We start from the raw sequence: 20,517 nt of genomic DNA, 5'->3' as shown, positions 1-20,517 counted from the left end.
GAGAGTGTGCCTGTCTGTCTGTGAGAGTGTGCCTGTCTGTCTGTCTGTGAGAGTGTGCCTGTCTGTCTGTCTGTGAGAGTGTGCCTGTCTGTCTGTGAGAGTGTGCCTGTCTGTCTGTGAGAGTGTGCCTGTCTGTGAGAGTGTGCCTGTCTGTGAGAGTGTGCCTGTCTGTCTGTCTGTCTGTCTGTCTGTGAGAGTGTGCCTGTCTGTGAGAGTGTGCCTGTCTGTGAGAGTGTGCCTGTCTGTGAGAGTGTGCCTGTCTGTCTGTGAGAGTGTGCCTGTCTGTGAGAGTGTGCCTGTCTGTCTGTGAGAGTGTGCCTGTCTGTCTGTCTGTGAGAGTGTGCCTGTCTGTGAGAGTGTGCCTGTCTGTCTGTCTGTGAGAGTGTGCCTGTCTGTGAGAGTGTGCCTGTCTGTCTGTCTGTGAGAGTGTGCCTGTCTGTCGGTCTGTGAGAGTGTGCCTGTCTGTCGGTCTGTCTTGAGAGTGTGCCTGTCTGTGAGAGTGTGCCTGTCTGTGAGAGTGTGCCTGTCTGTGAGAGTGTGCCTGTCTGTGAGAGTGTGCCTGTCTGTCTGTCTGTGAGAGTGTGCCTGTCTGTCTGTGAGAGTGTGCCTCTCTGTCTGTCTGTGAGAGTGTGCCTGTCTGTCTGTCAGAGTGTGCCTGTCTGTCTGTCAGAGTGTGCCTGTCTGTCTGTCAGAGTGTGCCTGTCTGTCAGAGTGTGCCTGTCTGTCAGAGTGTGCCTGTCTGTCAGAGTGTGCCTGTCTGTGAGAGTGTGCCTGTCTGTGAGAGTGTGCCTGTCTGTGAGAGTGTGCCTGTCTGTGAGAGTGTGCCTGTCTGTGAGAGTGTGCCTGTCTGTGAGAGTGTGCCTGTCTGTGAGAGTGTGCCTGTCTGTGAGAGTGTGCCTGTCTGTGAGAGTGTGCCTGTCTGTCTGTCTGTGAGAGTGTGCCTGTCTGTCTGTCTGTGAGAGTGTGCCTGTCTGTCTGTCTGTCTGTGAGAGTGTGCCTGTCTGTCTGTCTGTGAGAGTGTGCCTGTCTGTCTGTCTGTCTGTGAGAGTGTGCCTGTCTGTCTGTCTGTCTGTGAGAGTGTGCCTGTCTGTCTGTGAGAGTGTGCCTGTCTGTCTGTGAGAGTGTGCCTGTCTGTCTGTGAGAGTGTGCCTGTCTGTCTGTCTGTGAGAGTGTGCCTGTCTGTCTGTCTGTGAGAGTGTGCCTGTCTGTCTGTCTGTGAGAGTGTGCCTGTCTGTCTGTCTGTGAGAGTGTGCCTGTCTGTCTGTCTGTGAGAGTGTGCCTGTCTGTCTGTCTGTGAGAGTGTGCCTGTCTGTCTGTCTGTGAGAGTGTGCCTGTCTGTCTGTCTGTGAGAGTGTGCCTGTCTGTCTGTCTGTGAGAGTGTGCCTGTCTGTGAGAGTGTGCCTGTCTGTGAGAGTGTGCCTGTCTGTGAGAGTGTGCCTGTCTGTCTGTCTGTGATAGTGTGCCTGTCTGTGAGAGTGTGCCTGTCTGTCTGTCTGTGAGAGTGTGCCTGTCTGTCTGTCTGTCTGTCTGTCTGTGAGAGTGTGCCTGTCTGTGAGAGTGTGCCTGTCTGTGAGAGTGTGCCTGTCTGTCTGTCTGTGAGAGTGTGCCTGTCTGTCTGTCTGTGAGAGTGTGCCTGTCTGTCTGTCTGTGAGAGTGTGCCTGTCTGTCTGTCTGTGAGAGTGTGCCTGTCTGTCTGTCTGTGAGAGTGTGCCTGTCTGTCTGTCTGTGAGAGTGTGCCTGTCTGTCTGTCTGCCTGTCTGTGAGAGTGTGCCTGTCTGTCTGTGAGAGTGTGTCTGTCTGTGAGAGTGTGCCTGTCTGTGAGAGTGTGCCTGTCTGTGAGAGTGTGCATGTCTGTGAGAGTGTGCATGTCTGTGAGAGTGTGCCTGTCTGTGAGAGTGTGCCTGTCTGTGAGAGTGTGCCTGTCTGTGAGAGTGTGCCTGTCTGTGAGAGTGTGCCTGTCTGTCTGTGAGAGTGTGTCTGTCTGTGAGAGTGTGCCTGTCTGTCTGTGAGAGTGTGTCTGTCTGTCTGTGAGAGTGTGCCTGTCTGTGAGAGTGTGCCTGTCTGTGAGAGTGTGCCTGTCTGTGAGAGTGTGCCTGTCTGTGAGAGTGTGCCTGTCTGTGAGAGTGTGCCTGTCTGTGAGAGTGTGTCTGTCTGTGAGAGTGTGTCTGTCTGTGAGAGTGTGCCTGTCTGTGAGAGTGTGTCTGTCTGTGAGAGTGTGTCTGTCTGTGAGAGTGTGCCTGTCTGTCTGTGAGAGTGTGCCTGTCTGTCTGTGAGAGTGTGTCTGTCTGTGAGAGTGTGCCTGTCTGTCTGTGAGAGTGTGCCTGTCTGTCTGTGAGAGTGTGCCTGTCTGTCTGTGAGAGTGTGCCTGTCTGTCTGTGAGAGTGTGCCTGTCTGTCTGTGAGAGTGTGCCTGTCTGTCTGTCTGTGAGAGTGTGCCTGTCTGTCTGTGAGAGTGTGCCTGTCTGTCTGTGAGAGTGTGCCTGTCTGTGAGAGTGTGCCTGTCTGTGAGAGTGTGCCTGTCTGTCTGTCTGTGATAGTGTGCCTGTCTGTGAGAGTGTGCCTGTCTGTCTGTCTGTGAGAGTGTGCCTGTCTGTCTGTCTGTCTGTCTGTCTGTGAGAGTGTGCCTGTCTGTGAGAGTGTGCCTGTCTGTGAGAGTGTGCCTGTCTGTCTGTCTGTGAGAGTGTGCCTGTCTGTCTGTCTGTGAGAGTGTGCCTGTCTGTCTGTCTGTGAGAGTGTGCCTGTCTGTCTGTCTGTGAGAGTGTGCCTGTCTGTCTGTCTGTGAGAGTGTGCCTGTCTGTCTGTCTGTCTGTCTGTGAGAGTGTGCCTGTCTGTCTGTCTGTGAGAGTGTGCCTGTCTGTCTGTCTGTGAGAGTGTGCCTGTCTGTCTGTCTGTGAGAGTGTGCCTGTCTGTCTGTCTGTGAGAGTGTGCCTGTCTGTCTGTCTGTCTGTGAGAGTGTGTCTGTCTGTCTGTCTGTCTGTGAGAGTGTGTCTGTCTGTCTGTGAGAGTGTGTCTGTCTGTCTGTGAGAGTGTGTCTGTCTGTCTGTGAGAGTGTGTCTGTCTGTGAGAGTGTGCCTGTCTGTCTGTGAGAGTGTGCCTGTCTGTCTGTCAGAGTGTGCCTGTCTGTCTGTCAGAGTGTGCCTGTCTGTCTGTCAGAGTGTGCCTGTCTGTCAGAGTGTGCCTGTCTGTGAGAGTGTGCCTGTCTGTGAGAGTGTGCCTGTCTGTGAGAGTGTGCCTGTCTGTGAGAGTGTGCCTGTCTGTGAGAGTGTGCCTGTCTGTGAGAGTGTGCCTGTCTGTGAGAGTGTGCCTGTCTGTCTGTGAGAGTGTGTCTGTCTGTGAGAGTGTGCCTGTCTGTGAGAGTGTGCCTGTCTGTGAGAGTGTGCATGTCTGTGAGAGTGTGCATGTCTGTGAGAGTGTGCATGTCTGTGAGAGTGTGCCTGTCTGTGAGAGTGTGCCTGTCTGTGAGAGTGTGCCTGTCTGTGAGAGTGTGCCTGTCTGTCTGTGAGAGTGTGTCTGTCTGTGAGAGTGTGCCTGTCTGTCTGTGAGAGTGTGTCTGTCTGTCTGTGAGAGTGTGCCTGTCTGTGAGAGTGTGCCTGTCTGTGAGAGTGTGCCTGTCTGTGAGAGTGTGCCTGTCTGTGAGAGTGTGTCTGTCTGTGAGAGTGTGTCTGTCTGTGAGAGTGTGCCTGTCTGTGAGAGTGTGCCTGTCTGTGAGAGTGTGTCTGTCTGTGAGAGTGTGTCTGTCTGTGAGAGTGTGCCTGTCTGTCTGTGAGAGTGTGCCTGTCTGTCTGTGAGAGTGTGTCTGTCTGTGAGAGTGTGCCTGTCTGTCTGTGAGAGTGTGCCTGTCTGTCTTTGAGAGTGTGCCTGTCTGTCTGTGAGAGTGTGCCTGTCTGTCTGTGAGAGTGTGCCTGTCTGTCTGTGAGAGTGTGCCTGTCTGTCTGTGAGAGTGTGCCTGTCTGTCTGTGAGAGTGTCGTGAGAGTGTGTCTGTCTGTGAGAGTGTGTCTGTCTGTGAGAGTGTGTCTGTCTGTGAGAGTGTGTCTGTCTGTGAGAGTGTGTCTGTCTGTGAGAGTGTGCCTGTCTGTGAGAGTGTGCCTGTCTGTGAGAGTGTGCCTGTCTGTGAGAGTGTGCCTGTCTGTGAGAGTGTGCCTGTCTGTGAGAGTGTGCCTGTCTGTGAGAGTGTGCCTGTCTGTCTGTGAGAGTGTGCCTGTCTGTCTGTGAGAGTGTGCCTGTCTGTCTGTGAGAGTGTGCCTGTCTGTCTGTGAGAGTGTGCCTGTCTGTCTGTGAGAGTGTGCCTGTCTGTCTGTGAGAGTGTGCCTGTCTGTCTGTGAGAGTGTGCCTGTCTGTCTGTGAGAGTGTGCCTGTCTGTCTGTGAGAGTGTGCCTGTCTGTCTGTGAGAGTGTGCCTGTCTGTCTGTGAGAGTGTGCCTGTCTGTCTGTGAGAGTGTGCCTGTCTGTCTGTGAGAGTGTGCCTGTCTGTGAGAGTGTGCCTGTCTGTGAGAGTGTGCCTGTCTGTCTGTGAGAGTGTGCCTGTCTGTCTGTGAGAGTGTGCCTGTCTGTCTGTGAGAGTGTGCCTGTCTGTCTGTGAGAGTGTGCCTGTCTGTCTGTCTGTCTGTGAGAGTGTGTCTGTCTGTCTGTCTGTCTGTCTGTCTGTGAGAGTGTGCCTGTCTGTCTGTCTGTCTGTGAGAGTGTGCCTGTCTGTCTGTCTGTCTGTGAGAGTGTGCCTGTCTGTCTGTCTGTGAGAGTGTGCCTGTCTGTCTGTCTGTGAGAGTGTGCCTGTCTGTCTGTCTGTGAGAGTGTGCCTGTCTGTCTGTCTGTCTGTCTGTCTGTCTGTGAGAGTGTGCCTGTCTGTCTGTCTGTCTGTGAGAGTGTGCCTGTCTGTCTGTGAGAGTGTGTCTGTCTGTGAGAGTGTGCCTGTCTGTCTGTCTGTCTGTGAGAGTGTGCCTGTCTGTCTGTGAGAGAGTGCCTGTGTGCCTGTCTGTCTGTCTGTGAGAGTGTGCCTGTCTGTCTGTGAGAGTGTGTCTGTCTGTGAGAGTGTGCCTGTCTGTCTGTGAGAGTGTGCCTGTCTGTCTGTGAGAGTGTGCCTGTCTGTCTGTGAGAGTGTGCCTGTCTGTCTGTCTGTGAGAGTGTGCCTGTCTGTCTGTGAGAGTGTGCCTGTCTGTCTGTGAGAGTGTGCCTGTCTGTCTGTGAGAGTGTGCCTGTCTGTCTGTGAGAGTGTGCCTGTCTGTCTGTCTGTGAGAGTGTGCCTGTCTGTCTGTCTGTCTGTCTGTCTGTGAGAGTGTGCCTGTCTGTCTGTCTGTCTGTGAGAGTGTGCCTGTCTGTCTGTCTGTCTGTCTGTCTGTCTGTGAGAGTGTGCCTGTCTGTCTGTGAGAGTGTGCCTGTGTGCCTGTCTGTCTGTCTGTGAGAGTGTGCCTGTCTGTCTGTCTGTGAGAGTGTGTCTGTCTGTCTGTGAGAGTGTGCCTGTCTGTCTGTGAGAGTGTGCCTGTCTGTCTGTGAGAGTGTGCCTGCCTGTCTGTGAGAGTGTGCCTGTCTGTGAGAGTGTGCCTGTCTGTGAGAGTGTGCCTGTCTGTCTGTGAGAGTGTGCCTGTCTGTCTGTGAGAGTGTGCCTGTCTGTCTGTGAGAGTGTGTCTGTCTGTGAGAGTGTGTCTGTCTGTCTGTGAGAGTGTGCCTGTCTGTCTGTGAGAGTGTGCCTGTCTGTCTGTGAGAGTGTGCCTGTCTGTCTGTGAGAGTGTGCCTGTCTGTCTGTGAGAGTGTGCCTGTCTGTCTGTGAGAGTGTGCCTGTCTGTCTGTGAGAGTGTGCCTGTGTCTGTGAGAGTGTGCCTGTCTGTGAGAGTGTGCCTGTCTGTGAGAGTGTGCCTGTCTGTGAGAGTGTGCCTGTCTGTCTGTGAGAGTGTGCCTGTCTGTCTGTGAGAGTGTGCCTGTCTGTCTTTGAGAGTGTGCCTGTCTGTCTGTGAGAGTGTGCCTGTCTGTCTGTGAGAGTGTGCCTGTCTGTCTGTGAGAGTGTGCCTGTCTGTCTGTGAGAGTGTGCCTGTCTGTGAGAGTGTGCCTGTCTGTGAGAGTGTGCCTGTCTGTGGGAGTGTGCCTGTCTGTGAGAGTGTGCCTGTCTGTGAGAGTGTGCCTGTCTGTGAGAGTGTGCCTGTCTGTGAGAGTGTGCCTGTCTGTGAGAATGTGCCTGTCTGTGAGAGTGTGCCTGTCTGTGAGAGTGTGCCTGTCTGTGAGAGTGTGCCTGTCTGTCTGTGAGAGTGTGCCTGTCTGTCTGTGAGAGTGTGCCTGTCTGTCTGTGAGAGTGTGCCTGTCTGTCTGTGAGAGTGTGCCTGTCTGTCTGTGAGAGTGTGCCTGTCTGTCTGTGAGAGTGTGCCTGTCTGTCTGTGAGAGTGTGCCTGTCTGTCTGTGAGAGTGTGCCTGTCTGTCTTTGAGAGTGTGCCTGTCTGTCTGTGAGAGTGTGCCTGTCTGTCTGTGAGAGTGTGCCTGTCTGTCTGTGAGAGTGTGCCTGTCTGTCTGTGAGAGTGTGCCTGTCTGTCTGTGAGAGTGTGCCTGTCTGTGGGAGTGTGCCTGTCTGTGAGAGTGTGCCTGTCTGTGAGAGTGTGCCTGTCTGTGAGAGTGTGCCTGTCTGTGAGAATGTGCCTGTCTGTGAGAGTGTGCCTGTCTGTGAGAGTGTGCCTGTCTGTGAGAGTGTGCCTGTCTGTCTGTGAGAGTGTGCCTGTCTGTCTGTGAGAGTGTGCCTGTCTGTCTGTGAGAGTGTGCCTGTCTGTCTGTGAGAGTGTGCCTGTCTGTCTGTGAGAGTGTGCCTGTCTGTCTGTGAGAGTGTGCCTGTCTGTCTGTGAGAGTGTGCCTGTCTGTCTGTGAGAGTGTGCCTGTCTGTCTGTGAGAGTGTGCCTGTCTGTGAGAGTGTGCCTGTCTGTGAGAGTGTGCCTGTCTGTGAGAGTGTGCCTGTCTGTCTGTGAGAGTGTGCCTGTCTGTCTGTGAGAGTGTGCCTGTCTGTCTTTGAGAGTGTGCCTGTCTGTCTGTGAGAGTGTGCCTGTCTGTCTGTGAGAGTGTGCCTGTCTGTCTGTGAGAGTGTGCCTGTCTGTCTGTGAGAGTGTGCCTGTCTGTGAGAGTGTGCCTGTCTGTGAGAGTGTGCCTGTCTGTGGGAGTGTGCCTGTCTGTGAGAGTGTGCCTGTCTGTGAGAGTGTGCCTGTCTGTGAGAGTGTGCCTGTCTGTGAGAGTGTGCCTGTCTGTGAGAATGTGCCTGTCTGTGAGTGTGCCTGTCTGTGAGAGTGTGCCTGTCTGTGAGAGTGTGCCTGTCTGTCTGTGAGAGTGTGCCTGTCTGTCTGTGAGAGTGTGCCTGTCTGTCTGTGAGAGTGTGCCTGTCTGTCTGTGAGAGTGTGCCTGTCTGTCTGTGAGAGTGTGCCTGTCTGTCTGTGAGAGTGTGCCTGTCTGTCTGTGAGAGTGTGCCTGTCTGTCTGTGAGAGTGTGCCTGTCTGTCTTTGAGAGTGTGCCTGTCTGTCTTTGAGAGTGTGCCTGTCTGTCTGTGAGAGTGTGCCTGTCTGTCTGTGAGAGTGTGCCTGTCTGTCTGTGAGAGTGTGCCTGTCTGTGAGAGTGTGCCTGTCTGTGAGAGTGTGCCTGTCTGTGGGAGTGTGCCTGTCTGTGAGAGTGTGCCTGTCTGTGAGAGTGTGCCTGTCTGTGAGAATGTGCCTGTCTGTGAGAGTGTGCCTGTCTGTGAGAGTGTGCCTGTCTGTCTGTGAGAGTGTGCCTGTCTGTCTGTGAGAGTGTGCCTGTCTGTCTGTGAGAGTGTGCCTGTCTGTCTGTGAGAGTGTGCCTGTCTGTCTGTGAGAGTGTGCCTGTCTGTCTGTGAGAGTGTGCCTGTCTGTCTGTGAGAGTGTGCCTGTCTGTCTGTGAGAGTGTGCCTGTCTGTCTGTGAGAGTGTGCCTGTCTGTCTGTGAGAGTGTGCCTGTCTGTCTGTGAGAGTGTGCCTGTCTGTCTGTGAGAGTGTGCCTGTCTGTCTGTGAGAGTGTGCCTGTCTGTCTGTGAGAGTGTGCCTGTCTGTCTGTGAGAGTGTGCCTGTCTGTCTGTGAGAGTGTGCCTGTCTGTCTGTGAGAGTGTGCCTGTCTGTCTGTGAGAGTGTGCCTGTCTGTCTGTGAGAGTGTGCCTGTCTGTCTGTGAGAGTGTGTCTGTCTGTGAGAGTGTGCCTGTCTGTCTGTGAGAGTGTGCCTGTCTGTCTGTGAGAGTGTGCCTGTCTGTCTGTGAGAGTGTGCCTGTCTGTCTGTCTGTGAGAGTGTGCCTGTCTGTCTGTCTGTGAGAGTGTGCCTGTCTGTCTGTCTGTGAGAGTGTGCCTGTCTGTCTGTCTGTCTGTGAGAGTGTGCCTGTCTGTCTGTCTGTGAGAGTGTGCCTGTCTGTCTGTCTGTCTGTCTGTCTGTCTGTGAGAGTGTGCCTGTCTGTCTGTCTGTCTGTGAGAGTGTGCCTGTCTGTCTGTCTGTCTGTGAGAGTGTGCCTGTCTGTCTGTCTGTCTGTGAGAGTGTGCCTGTCTGTCTGTCTGTCTGTGAGAGTGTGCCTGTCTGTCTGTCTGTCTGTGAGAGTGTGCCTGTCTGTCTGTGAGAGTGTGTCTGTCTGTGAGAGTGTGCCTGTCTGTCTGTCTGTCTGTGAGAGTGTGCCTGTCTGTCTGTGAGAGAGTGCCTGTGTGCCTGTCTGTCTGTCTGTGAGAGTGTGCCTGTCTGTCTGTGAGAGTGTGTCTGTCTGTGAGAGTGTGCCTGTCTGTCTGTGAGAGTGTGCCTGTCTGTCTGTGAGAGTGTGCCTGTCTGTCTGTGAGAGTGTGCCTGTCTGTCTGTGAGAGTGTGCCTGTCTGTCTGTGAGAGTGTGCCTGTCTGTCTGTGAGAGTGTGCCTGTCTGTCTGTGAGAGTGTGCCTGTCTGTCTGTGAGAGTGTGCCTGTCTGTCTGTGAGAGTGTGCCTGTCTGTCTGTGAGAGGGTGCCTGTCTGTCTGTCTGTCTGTCTGTCTGTGAGAGTGTGCCTGTCTGTCTGTCTGTCTGTGAGAGTGTGCCTGTCTGTCTGTCTGTCTGTCTGTGAGAGTGTGCCTGTCTGTCTGTGAGAGTGTGCCTGTGTGCCTGTCTGTCTGTCTGTGAGAGTGTGCCTGTCTGTCTGTCTGTGAGAGTGTGTCTGTCTGTCTGTGAGAGTGTGCCTGTCTGTCTGTGAGAGTGTGCCTGTCTGTCTGTGAGAGTGTGCCTGCCTGTCTGTGAGAGTGTGCCTGTCTGTGAGAGTGTGCCTGTCTGTGAGAGTGTGCCTGTCTGTGAGAGTGTGCCTGTCTGTCTGTGAGAGTGTGTCTGTCTGTGAGAGTGTGCCTGTCTGTCTGTGAGAGTGTGCCTGTCTGTCTGTGAGAGTGTGCCTGTCTGTCTGTGAGAGTGTGCCTGTCTGTCTGTGAGAGTGTGCCTGTCTGTCTGTGAGAGTGTGCCTGTCTGTCTGTGAGAGTGTGCCTGTCTGTCTGTGAGAGTGTGCCTGTCTGTCTGTGAGAGTGTGCCTGTCTGTCTGTGAGAGTGTGCCTGTCTGTGAGAGTGTGCCTGTCTGTGAGAGTGTGCCTGTCTGTCTGTGAGAGTGTGCCTGTCTGTCTTTGAGAGTGTGCCTGTCTGTCTGTGAGAGTGTGCCTGTCTGTCTGTGAGAGTGTGCCTGTCTGTGGGAGTGTGCCTGTCTGTGGGAGTGTGCCTGTCTGTGGGAGTGTGCCTGTCTGTGAGAGTGTGCCTGTCTGTGAGAGTGTGCCTGTCTGTGAGAGTGTGCCTGTCTGTGAGAGTGTGCCTGTCTGTGAGAGTGTGCCTGTCTGTGAGAATGTGCCTGTCTGTGAGAGTGTGCCTGTCTGTGAGAGTGTGCCTGTCTGTGAGAGTGTGCCTGTCTGTCTGTGAGAGTGTGCCTGTCTGTCTGTGAGAGTGTGCCTGTCTGTCTGTGAGAGTGTGCCTGTCTGTCTGTGAGAGTGTGCCTGTCTGTCTGTGAGAGTGTGCCTGTCTGTCTGTGAGAGTGTGCCTGTCTGTCTGTGAGAGTGTGCCTGTCTGTGAGAGTGTGCTTGTCTGTGAGAGTGTGCTTGTCTGTGAGAGTGTGCCTGTCTGTGAGAGTGTGCCTGTCTGTGAGAGTGTGCCTGTCTGTCTGTGAGAGTGTGCCTGTCTGTCTTTGAGAGTGTGCCTGTCTGTCTTTGAGAGTGTGCCTGTCTGTCTGTGAGAGTGTGCCTGTCTGTCTGTGAGAGTGTGCCTGTCTGTGGGAGTGTGCCTGTCTGTGGGAGTGTGCCTGTCTGTGCCTGTCTGTGAGAGTGTGCCTGTCTGTGAGAGTGTGCCTGTCTGTGAGAGTGTGCCTGTCTGTGAGAGTGTGCCTGTCTGTGAGAGTGTGCCTGTCTGTGAGAGTGTGCCTGTCTGTGAGAGTGTGCCTGTCTGTGAGAGTGTGCCTGTCTGTGAGAGTGTGCCTGTCTGTCTGTGAGAGTGTGCCTGTCTGTCTGTGAGAGTGTGCCTGTCTGTCTGTGAGAGTGTGCCTGTCTGTCTGTGAGAGTGTGCCTGTCTGTCTGTGAGAGTGTGCCTGTCTGTCTGTGAGAGTGTGCCTGTCTGTCTGTGAGAGTGTGCCTGTCTGTCTGTGAGAGTGTGCCTGTCTGTCTGTGAGAGTGTGCCTGTCTGTCTGTGAGAGTGTGCCTGTCTGTCTGTGAGAGTGTGCCTGTCTGTCTGTGAGAGTGTGCCTGTCTGTCTGTGAGAGTGTGCCTGTCTGTCTGTGAGAGTGTGCCTGTCTGTCTGTGAGAGTGTGCCTGTCTGTCTGTGAGAGTGTGCCTGTCTGTCTGTGAGAGTGTGCCTGTCTGTCTGTGAGAGTGTGCCTGTCTGTCTGTGAGAGTGTGCCTGTCTGTCTGTGAGAGTGTGTCTGTCTGTGAGAGTGTGTCTGTCTGTGAGAGTGTGTCTGTCTGTGAGAGTGTGCCTGTCTGTGAGAGTGTGCCTGTCTGTGAGAGTGTGCCTGTCTGTGAGAGTGTGCCTGTCTGTGAGAGTGTGCCTGTCTGTGAGAGTGTACCTGTCTGTGAGAGTGTGCCTGTCTGTGAGAGTGTGCCTGTCTGTGAGAGTGTGCCTGTCTGTGAGAGTGTGCCTGTCTGTCTGTGAGAGTGTGCCTGTCTGTCTGTGAGAGTGTGCCTGTCTGTCTGTGAGAGTGTGCCTGTCTGTCTGTGAGAGTGTGCCTGTCTGTCTGTGAGAGTGTGCCTGTCTGTGAGAGAGTGTGTCTGTCTGTGAGAGTGTGCCTGTCTGTGAGAGTGTGCCTGTCTGTCTGTGAGAGTGTGCCTGTCTGTCTGTGAGAGTGTGCCTGTCTGTCTGTGAGAGTGTGCCTGTCTGTCTGTGAGAGTGTGCCTGTCTGTCTGTGAGAGTGTGCCTGTCTGTCTGTGAGAGTGTGCCTGTCTGTCTGTGAGAGTGTGTCTGTCTGTGAGAGTGTGCCTGTCTGTGAGAGTGTGCCTGTCTGTGAGAGTGTGCCTGTCTGTGAGAGTGTGCCTGTCTGTGAGAGAGTGTGCCTGTCTGTGAGAGAGTGTGCCTGTCTGTGAGAGAGTGTGCCTGTCTGTGAGAGAGTGTGTCTGTCTGTGAGAGAGTGTGTCTGTCTGTGAGAGAGTGTGTCTGTCTGTGAGAGAGTGTGTCTGTCTGTGAGAGAGTGTGTCTGTCTGTGAGAGAGTGTGTCTGTCTGTGAGAGAGTGTGTCTGTCTGTGAGAGTGTGCCTCTCTGTCTGTGAGAGTGTGCCTCTCTGTCTGTGAGAGTGTGCCTGTCTGTCTGTGAGAGTGTGCCTGTCTGTCTGTGAGAGTGTGCCTGTCTGTCTGTGAGAGTGTGCCTGTCTGTCTGTGAGAGTGTGCCTGTCTGTCTGTGAGAGTGTGCCTGTCTGTCTGTGAGAGTGTGCCTGTCTGTCTGTGAGAGTGTGCCTGTCTGTCTGTGAGAGTGTGCCTGTCTGTCTGTGAGAGTGTGCCTGTCTGTCTGTGAGAGTGTGCCTGTCTGTGAGAGTGTGCCTGTCTGTGAGAGTGTGCCTGTCTGTGAGAGTGTGCCTGTCTGTGAGAGTGTGCCTGTCTGTGAGAGTGTGCCTGTCTGTGAGAGTGTGCCTGTCTGTGAGAGTGTGCCTGTCTGTGAGAGTGTGCCTGTCTGTGAGAGTGTGCCTGTCTGTGAGAGTGTGCCTGTCTGTGAGAGTGTGCCTGTCTGTCTGTGAGAGTGTGCCTGTCTGTCTGTGAGAGTGTGCCTGTCTGTCTGTGAGAGTGTGCCTGTCTGTCTGTGAGAGTGTGCCTGTCTGTCTGTGAGAGTGTGCCTGTCTGTCTGTGAGAGTGTGCCTGTCTGTCTGTGAGAGTGTGCCTGTCTGTCTGTGAGAGTGTGCCTGTCTGTCTGTGAGAGTGTGCCTGTCTGTCTGTGAGAGTGTGCCTGTCTGTCTGTGAGAGTGTGCCTGTCTGTCTGTGAGAGTGTGCCTGTCTGTCTGTGAGAGTGTGTCTGTCTGTGAGAGTGTGTCTGTCTGTGAGAGTGTGCCTGTCTGTGAGAGTGTGCCTGTCTGTGAGAGTGTGCCTGTCTGTGAGAGTGTGCCTGTCTGTGAGAGTGTGCCTGTCTGTGAGAGTGTGCCTGTCTGTGAGAGTGTGCCTGTCTGTGAGAGTGTGCCTGTCTGTGAGAGTGTGCCTGTCTGTCTGTGAGAGTGTGCCTGTCTGTCTGTGAGAATGTGCCTGTCTGTCTGTGAGAGTGTGCCTGTCTGTGAGAGAGTGTGTCTGTCTGTGAGAGTGTGCCTGTCTGTGAGAGTGTGCCTGTCTGTCTGTGAGAGTGTGCCTGTCTGTCTGTGAGAGTGTGCCTGTCTGTCTGTGAGAGTGTGCCTGTCTGTCTGTGAGAGTGTGCCTGTCTGTCTGTGAGAGTGTGCCTGTCTGTCTGTGAGAGTGTGCCTGTCTGTCTGTGAGAGTGTGTCTGTCTGTGAGAGTGTGTCTGTCTGTGAGAGTGTGCCTGTCTGTGAGAGTGTGCCTGTCTGTGAGAGTGTGCCTGTCTGTGAGAGTGTGCCTGTCTGTGAGAGTGTGCCTGTCTGTGAGAGTGTGCCTGTCTGTGAGAGTGTGCCTGTCTGTGAGAGAGTGTGTCTGTCTGTGAGAGAGTGTGTCTGTCTGTGAGAGAGTGTGTCTGTCTGTGAGAGAGTGTGTCTGTCTGTGAGAGAGTGTGTCTGTCTGTGAGAGAGTGTGTCTGTCTGTGAGAGTGTGCCTCTCTGTCTGTGAGAGTGTGCCTCTCTGTCTGTGAGAGTGTGCCTCTCTGTCTGTGAGAGTGTGCCTGTCTGTCTGTGAGAGTGTGCCTGTCTGTCTGTGAGAGTGTGCCTGTCTGTCTGTGAGAGTGTGCCTGTCTGTCTGTGAGAGTGTGCCTGTCTGTCTGTGAGAGTGTGCCTGTCTGTGAGAGTGTGCCTGTCTGTGAGAGTGTGCCTGTCTGTCTGTGAGAGTGTGCCTGTCTGTCTGTGAGAGTGTGCCTGTCTGTCTGTGAGAGTGTGCCTGTCTGTCTGTGAGAGTGTGCCTGTCTGTCTGTGAGAGTGTGCCTGTCTGTCTGTGAGAGTGTGCCTGTCTGTCTGTGAGAGAGTGTGTCTGTCTGTGAGAGAGTGTGTCTGTCTGTGAGAGAGTGTGCCTGTCTGTGAGAGTGTGCCTGTCTGTGAGAGTGTGCCTCTCTGTCTGTGAGAGTGTGCCTCTCTGTCTGTGAGAGTGTGCCTGTCTGTCTGTGAGAGTGTGCCTGTCTGTCTGTGAGAGTGTGCCTGTCTGTCTGTGAGAGTGTGCCTGTCTGTCTGTGAGAGTGTGCCTGTCTGTCTGTGAGAGTGTGCCTGTCTGTCTGTGAGAGTGTGCCTGTCTGTCTGTGAGAGTGTGCCTGTCTGTCTGTGAGAGTGTGCCTGTCTGTCTGTGAGAGTGTGCCTGTCTGTCTGTGAGAGTGTGCCTGTCTGTCTGTGAGAGTGTGCCTGTCTGTCTGTGAGAGTGTGCCTGTCTGTCTGTGAGAGTGTGCCTGTCTGTGAGAGTGTGCCTGTCTGTGAGAGTGTGCCTGTCTGTCTGTGAGAATGTGCCTGTCTGTCTGTGAGAGTGTGCCTGTCTGTCTGTGAGAGTGTGCCTGTCTGTCTGTGAGAGTGTGCCTGTCTGTCTGTGAGAGTGTGCCTGTCTGTGAGAGTGTGCCTGTCTGTCTGTGAGAGTGTGCCTGTCTGTCTGTGAGAGTGTGCCTGTCTGTCTGTGAGAGTGTGCCTGTCTGTCTGTGAGAGTGTGCCTGTCTGTCTGTGAGAGTGTGCCTGTCTGTCTGTGAGAGTGTGCCTGTCTGTCTGTGAGAGTGTGTCTGTCTGTGAGAGAGTGTGTCTGTCTGTGAGAGAGTGTGTCTGTCTGTGAGAGTGTGCCTGTCTGTGAGAGTGTGCCTGTCTGTCTGTGAGAGTGTGCCTGTCTGTCTGTGAGAGTGTGCCTGTCTGTCTGTGAGAGTGTGCCTGTCTGTCTGTGAGAGTGTGCCTGTCTGTCTGTGAGAGTGTGCCTGTCTGTCTGTGAGAGTGTGCCTGTCTGTCTGTGAGAGTGTGCCTGTCTGTCTGTGAGAGTGTGCCTGTCTGTCTGTGAGAGTGTGCCTGTCTGTCTGTGAGAGTGTGCCTGTCTGTCTGTGAGAGTGTGCCTGTCTGTCTGTGAGAGTGTGCCTGTCTGTGAGAGTGTGCCTGTCTGTGAGAGTGTGCCTGTCTGTGAGAGTGTGCCTGTCTGTCTGTGAGAATGTGCCTGTCTGTCTGTGAGAGTGTGCCTGTCTGTCTGTGAGAGTGTGCCTGTCTGTCTGTGAGAGTGTGCCTGTCTGTGAGAGTGTGCCTGTCTGTGAGAGTGTGCCTGTCTGTGAGAGTGTGCCTGTCTGTGAGAGTGTGCCTGTCTGTGAGAGTGTGCCTGTCTGTGAGAGTGTGCCTGTCTGTGAGAGTGTGCCTGTCTGTGAGAGTATGCCTGTCTGTGAGAGTGTGTCTGTCTGTGAGAGTGTGTCTGTCTGTCTGTGAGAGTGTGCCTGTCTGTGAGAGTGTGCCTGTCTGTGAGAGTGTGTCTGTCTGTGAGAGTGTGCCTGTCTGTCTGTGAGAGTGTGCCTGTCTGTCTGTGAGAGTGTGCCTGTCTGTCTGTGAGAGTGTGCCTGTCTGTCTGTGAGAGTGTGCCTGTCTGTCTGTGAGAGTGTGCCTGTCTGTCTGTGAGAGTGTGCCTGTCTGTCTGTGAGAGTGTGCCTGTCTGTCTGTGAGAGTGTGCCTGTCTGTCTGTGAGAGTGTGCCTGTCTGTCTGTGAGAGTGTGCCTGTCTGTCTGTGAGAGTGTGCCTGTCTGTCTGTGAGAGTGTGCCTGTCTGTCTGTGAGAGTGTGCCTGTCTGTCTGTGAGAGTGTGCCTGTCTGTCTGTGAGAGTGTGCCTGTCTGTCTGTGAGAGTGTGCCTGTCTGTCTGTGAGAGTGTGCCTGTCTGTCTGTGAGAGTGTGCCTGTCTGTCTGTGAGAGTGTGCCTGTCTGTCTGTGAGAGTGTGCCTGTCTGTCTGTGAGAGTGTGCCTGTCTGTCTGTGAGAGTGTGCCTGTCTGTCTGTGAGAGTGTGCCTGTCTGTCTGTGAGAGTGTGCCTGTCTGTCTGTGAGAGTGTGCCTGTCTGTGAGAGTGTGCCTGTCTGTGAGAGTGTGCCTGTCTGTGAGAGTGTGCCTGTCTGTCTGTGAGAGTGTGCCTGTCTGTCTGTGAGAGTGTGCCTGTCTGTCTGTGAGAGTGTGCCTGTCTGTCTGTGAGAGTGTGCCTGTCTGTCTGTGAGAGTGTGCCTGTCTGTCTGTGAGAGTGTGCCTGTCTGTCTGTGAGAGTGTGCCTGTCTGTCTGTGAGAGTGTGCCTGTCTGTCTGTGAGAGTGTGCCTGTCTGTCTGTGAGAGTGTGCCTGTCTGTCTGTGAGAGTGTGCCTGTCTGTCTGTGAGAGTGTGCCTGTCTGTCTGTGAGAGTGTGCCTGTCTGTCTGTGAGAGTGTGCCTGTCTGTCTGTCTGTGAGAGTGTGCCTGTCTGTCTGTCTGTGAGAGTGTGTCTGTCTGTCTGTCTGTGAGAGTGTGCCTGTCTGTCTGTCTGTCTGTGAGAGTGTGCCTGTCTGTCTGTCTGTCTGTGAGAGTGTGCCTGTCTGTCTGTCTGTCTGTGAGAGTGTGCCTGTCTGTCTGTCTGTCTGTGAGAGTGTGCCTGTCTGTCTGTCTGTGAGAGTGTGCCTGTCTGTCTGTCTGTCTGTGAGAGTGTGCCTGTCTGTGAGAGTGTGCCTGTCTGTCTGTGAGAGTGTGCCTGTCTGTCTGTGAGAGTGTGCCTGTCTGTCTGTCTGTGAGAGTGTGCCTGTCTGTCTGTCTGTGAGAGTGTGCCTGTCTGTCTGTCTGTGAGAGTGTGCCTGTCTGTCTGTGAGAGTGTGTCTGTCTGTCTGTGAGAGTGTGCCTGTCTGTCTGTGAGAGTGTGCCTGTCTGTCTGTGAGAGTGTGCCTGTCTGTCTGTGAGAGTGTGCCTGTCTGTCTGTGAGAGTGTGCCTGTCTGTCTGTGAGAGTGTGCCTGTCTGTCTGTGAGAGTGTGCCTGTCTGTCTGTGAGAGTGTGCCTGTCTGTCTGTGAGAGTGTGCCTGTCTGTCTGTGAGAGTGTGCCTGTCTGTCTGTGAGAGTGTGCCTGTCTGTCTGTGAGAGTGTGCCTGTCTGTCTGTGAGAGTGTGCCTGTCTGTCTGTGAGAGTGTGCCTGTCTGTCTGTGAGAGTGTGTCTGTCTGTGAGAGTGTGCCTGTCTGTGAGAGTGTGCCTGTCTGTCTGTGAGAGTGTGCCTGTCTGTCTGTGAGAGTGTGCCTGTCTGTCTGTGAGAGTGTGCCTGTCTGTGAGAGTGTGCCTGTCTGTGAGAGTGTGCCTGTCTGTCTGTGAGAGTGTGCCTGTCTGTCTGTGAGAGTGTGCCTGTCTGTCTGTGAGAGTGTGCCTGTCTGTCTGTGAGAGTGTGCCTGTCTGTCTGTGAGAGTGTGCCTGTCTGCCTGTCTGTGAGAGTGTGCCTGTCTGCCTGTCTGTGAGAGTGTGCCTGTCTGCCTGTCTGTGAGAGTGTGCCTGTCTGCCTGTCTGTGAGAGTGTGCCTGTCTGTCTGTCTGTCTGTGAGAGTGTGCCTGTCTGTCTGTCTGTCTGTGAGAGTGTGCCTGTCTGTCTGTCTGTCTGTGAGAGTGTGCCTGTCTGTCTGTCTGTCTGTGAGAGTGTGCCTGTCTGTCTGTCTGTCTGTGAGAGTGTGCCTGTCTGTCTGTCTGTCTGTGAGAGTGTGCCTGTCTGTCTGTCTGTGAGAGTGTGCCTGTCTGTCTGTCTGTCTGTGAGAGTGTGCCTGTCTGTCTGTGAGAGTGTGCCTGTCTGCCTGTCTGTGAGAGTGTGCCTGTCTGTCTGTCTGTCGGCAAATCTATGCATGAGTTAACATTGTGTTTTGTCCTTGAAATGGGCCCATTTCCCACCAGTCAGACACTAATGTAAATGACAAAAGACAAAAAGCCTCAGTGCTACATCCAACGTGACATTATTATATAGCTAAATACTTATCTGTTTAGCTTCTCACAAGCAGGGGTCATTTAGTTCAATTCTTTGGACAAAGAATTTTAATCTTGCAGCCACGTCACGGTGCTGGCCCATCTGTGCGACCCAACACAGCTGCACCTGCAACAAGCTCTCACACCCCGTCTAACGGACGGAGCGCTGGTTGTGTCTCGTCTTTTGTCCTATACAGGGCACGCTCCTAGTTGCGCACTCTTTGACACAATATATATGATGTGGTGGATTTGGGGCTTGCGCTTGCAGGGGGTTGTGGGCGTTTGACACTAATCTAAGCAGGATTTAACCCCTTTCGCTCACCATCTTTTTCTCCTGCTTCCGCAGTCATCCAGCACAAGTACAGCAACAGCGGGCAGCTCCGGCGGGGGGAACAGCAGACAGTTCACAAGACAAAGGATAACGCGGGTCAATCTCAGGGACCTCATATTTTGTTTGGAGAACGAGAGAGAGACAAGCCATTCACTATTGCTATACAAAGCATTCCTTAAGTGAAAAACAAAAAAACAAAAAAAAACTCAATAACAAAAATGGAAAAGATCAAGGTATTTTTGTTTTGCAACGAAGACCCCCGGGGACAATTTTATATATTTGCAGATTCCTTGCCTTTTTATTTTTTATTTTTGTTTGTTTGCGATGGTAATTGTTTAAGAGCAAACCACAATCACCCCCCTCCCCCCCCCCCGCTCCCCCTTTCCACTCCCCGCTCATACTTTCAAAAAAGGCTAATTTCAACAAAAACCTGTTTTATACTCCGGTTTATAAAACATCCCATCAAGACGCCAAAATCATATCTCCCGACCAGCGAGGACCCCAGCAAGAGACAAGCGGATATTCTGGATGGACATTTTTTTTTAACCCCACCTTCAGAAACTCTGCCAAGGAAGCCATATACAGAGTGATCGCAATGGTTAGCAAAATATTAGCTGGCCCGCCGTGCATTTTTATTGAACGTGGATTCTTATTTGCGTGGTTTCAACACAATCACAACGTATTTCTCATCTGTGAATGGGAACTCTATTGCATTTTAATACCTGTTTTTTTTAACCCTTTCCCTGCCAGCGTTGCCTGCACTTGCCCCCTGGCAGGGGTGGGGTTAATGGTCGGTGCGTCCTTTTTTTTCCTTCTTCTTTTCAGATGGCAGAGCAAACCTAAACCCCCGATCGTATTTATCGGTTTATCTGCTTTTAACACTTTTTTTTACCGCTAGAGAATCCCGCGTCATAGGACATCCGTCGGCAATGCGGCTCACGTTCATTTTTATCCAGATTGACCTCCGTTTTTAATTCTCATTTATCATAAAGTTTTTAATTGGTCTTTTTTTTTTTTTTTATTTTTTTTTAAATCTGTACGAAAAAATACAATACAACCAATGCAATTCTATGTGTTTTTCTGTTTGTAACGCTGTAATGTGTGGACACATGCAAAGATTTTTTTTTTTTTAAGAAAAGGAGGACAAAGTATATATATGTCATAAATATATATTTTACTTGCACTGTTGGTTTTTATTTGATTGGTTTTTATCTAGGTTGAAAGATTGGCCCTCTCTCTACCGGAGACTGCAGACGGAAAAACAAGGCAGAAAAAAACGTCTCTTGCATAGAAAGGGTTAATTTAAGATAATTCACATCATGATGGAAACCGTTCTGGAAATCAAATGGTGAACCCCCTAATCCCGCTTGATGTATTTTGGTAGTTACTATAGATCACTTTTTGGCACATAATACAGGGGGGAAACAACAACAAAAAAAGGTATCTCCCATCTGCAACAAATTGCTCTGTGAAACCATAATTATTTTGCTAATAAACCGTATGCAAGCTCTGGGGTTGATCTTTAAACGGTCGCCACCGCAAAGTCCCTTCTTTGTACCTATTTTTTTATTACAAAAACAAATATACTAATTGGTTCTTTATATTTTCAGAGGTTACTGTAATAAATTGTTAATTGGTAATACTTTTCTGTGTATATAGTCTGGCTGTGTGCATCGAAACCCCCCTCTTATTACTGAAATCTCTCTGCCTTGGACACTGAACTCTGGTCAGTATTTTTATCAGACGGCTGTTACATCCTTTTTTTTTTTATTTTGTTTTCTTCTCCCATCTTTTTTTTCCCCCCAGCAGATCTTGTCTTTCCATTTTGTTTTCATGTACATTTTGCACAGTTACTTGTTCATATGTAAATATTTTACTTTAAAAAAAAAAATGAAGTTTTTAATTGCTATTGTTTTATATAGGATTGAAAGAAAATTAACTCCTTTATTAAAAACGAATTTATCTGTATCGCGTCTGTTTTTTTTTTTACTTCCTGCTCTTGAGGGAAATCCAATTCTGAAACGCGCATGGATTTTCTGTCTGGAAACCCAATTGAAGGAGCAGTTTCCTTCTACCGTTTCCCCCTTCCCCCCTTTAACCTGAGCCAAGCACCACTATAGTTTGCTGTGGGGGGACGCCGTTGTTCTCGAGATACTTAGCACGTTAAATAATCCTGCAAGGGAAAAACAAAATGGCTGCCAATTATCAGGCCAATAGGAAGCTGCAACATTACCGGTTGTAGCTTCCTATTGGATGGTAATGTAAATCCCCTTTAAAAACCAGGAAGTAACTTCACCCGTCAGTGTCTTGTAAACCAGCGGGTCCCTGGAGCTGAAATGAAAGTGTTTCAGCGCTGAAGGTTAGTTAGGGGGGGAGGAAGGGGAGGAGGGAGGGGGGGGAAATCGCTCCTTTTCTGTTTGGCAATAGCAGTCCTAGCACTTCCAAGTTAAAACCGGTGTTCCTACTATGATTTAAAGGAAGCAATCGGTGGCATTTCAATACAAAGGACTGGGACATCCAACACCTGCAAGACCAGCGGTGCTCAACTCCAGTCCTCAAGACCCCCCCCCCTCTCCTTCCCTCCCCAACAGGTTAGGTTTTAAGGGCAGCCCTGCTTCAGCACAGGTGGTGCAGTATTTGACTGAACAATTCCAAAGTGCAGGGACACAGCCTCAGGCGAGGAGAATCCGGCTTGTGCAGACGAACACAGGCAAACAATGTCTCCAAAGTGCCGGCCTCCTCTAAGACAGATCTCCACTC

The 20,517-nt window shown here is 52.2% G+C and overlaps 1 protein-coding gene across 3 annotated transcripts in view; it reads left to right on the top strand.

Moving 5' to 3' along the window:
• Positions 1–19,725, top strand: part of TAF4 (TATA-box binding protein associated factor 4) — a 67,175-nt gene extending 47,450 nt beyond the window's left edge. For all 3 annotated transcript variants that reach the window (XM_075571400.1, XM_075571402.1, XM_075571399.1), the window contains one exon: positions 17,773–19,725. In XM_075571400.1, coding sequence (XP_075427515.1) covers positions 17,773–17,940 — 168 coding nt within the window. In that variant the 3' untranslated portion in view covers positions 17,941–19,725. The remainder of the gene's footprint in view (positions 1–17,772) is intronic.
• The last annotated feature ends 792 nt before the right edge of the window (positions 19,726–20,517 follow it).

Source organism: Ascaphus truei, chromosome 15 (assembly GCF_040206685.1).
Source record: "Ascaphus truei isolate aAscTru1 chromosome 15, aAscTru1.hap1, whole genome shotgun sequence".
NCBI lineage: Eukaryota > Metazoa > Chordata > Amphibia > Anura > Ascaphidae > Ascaphus > Ascaphus truei.
This window is presented reverse-complemented; position numbering and strand designations above follow the sequence as displayed.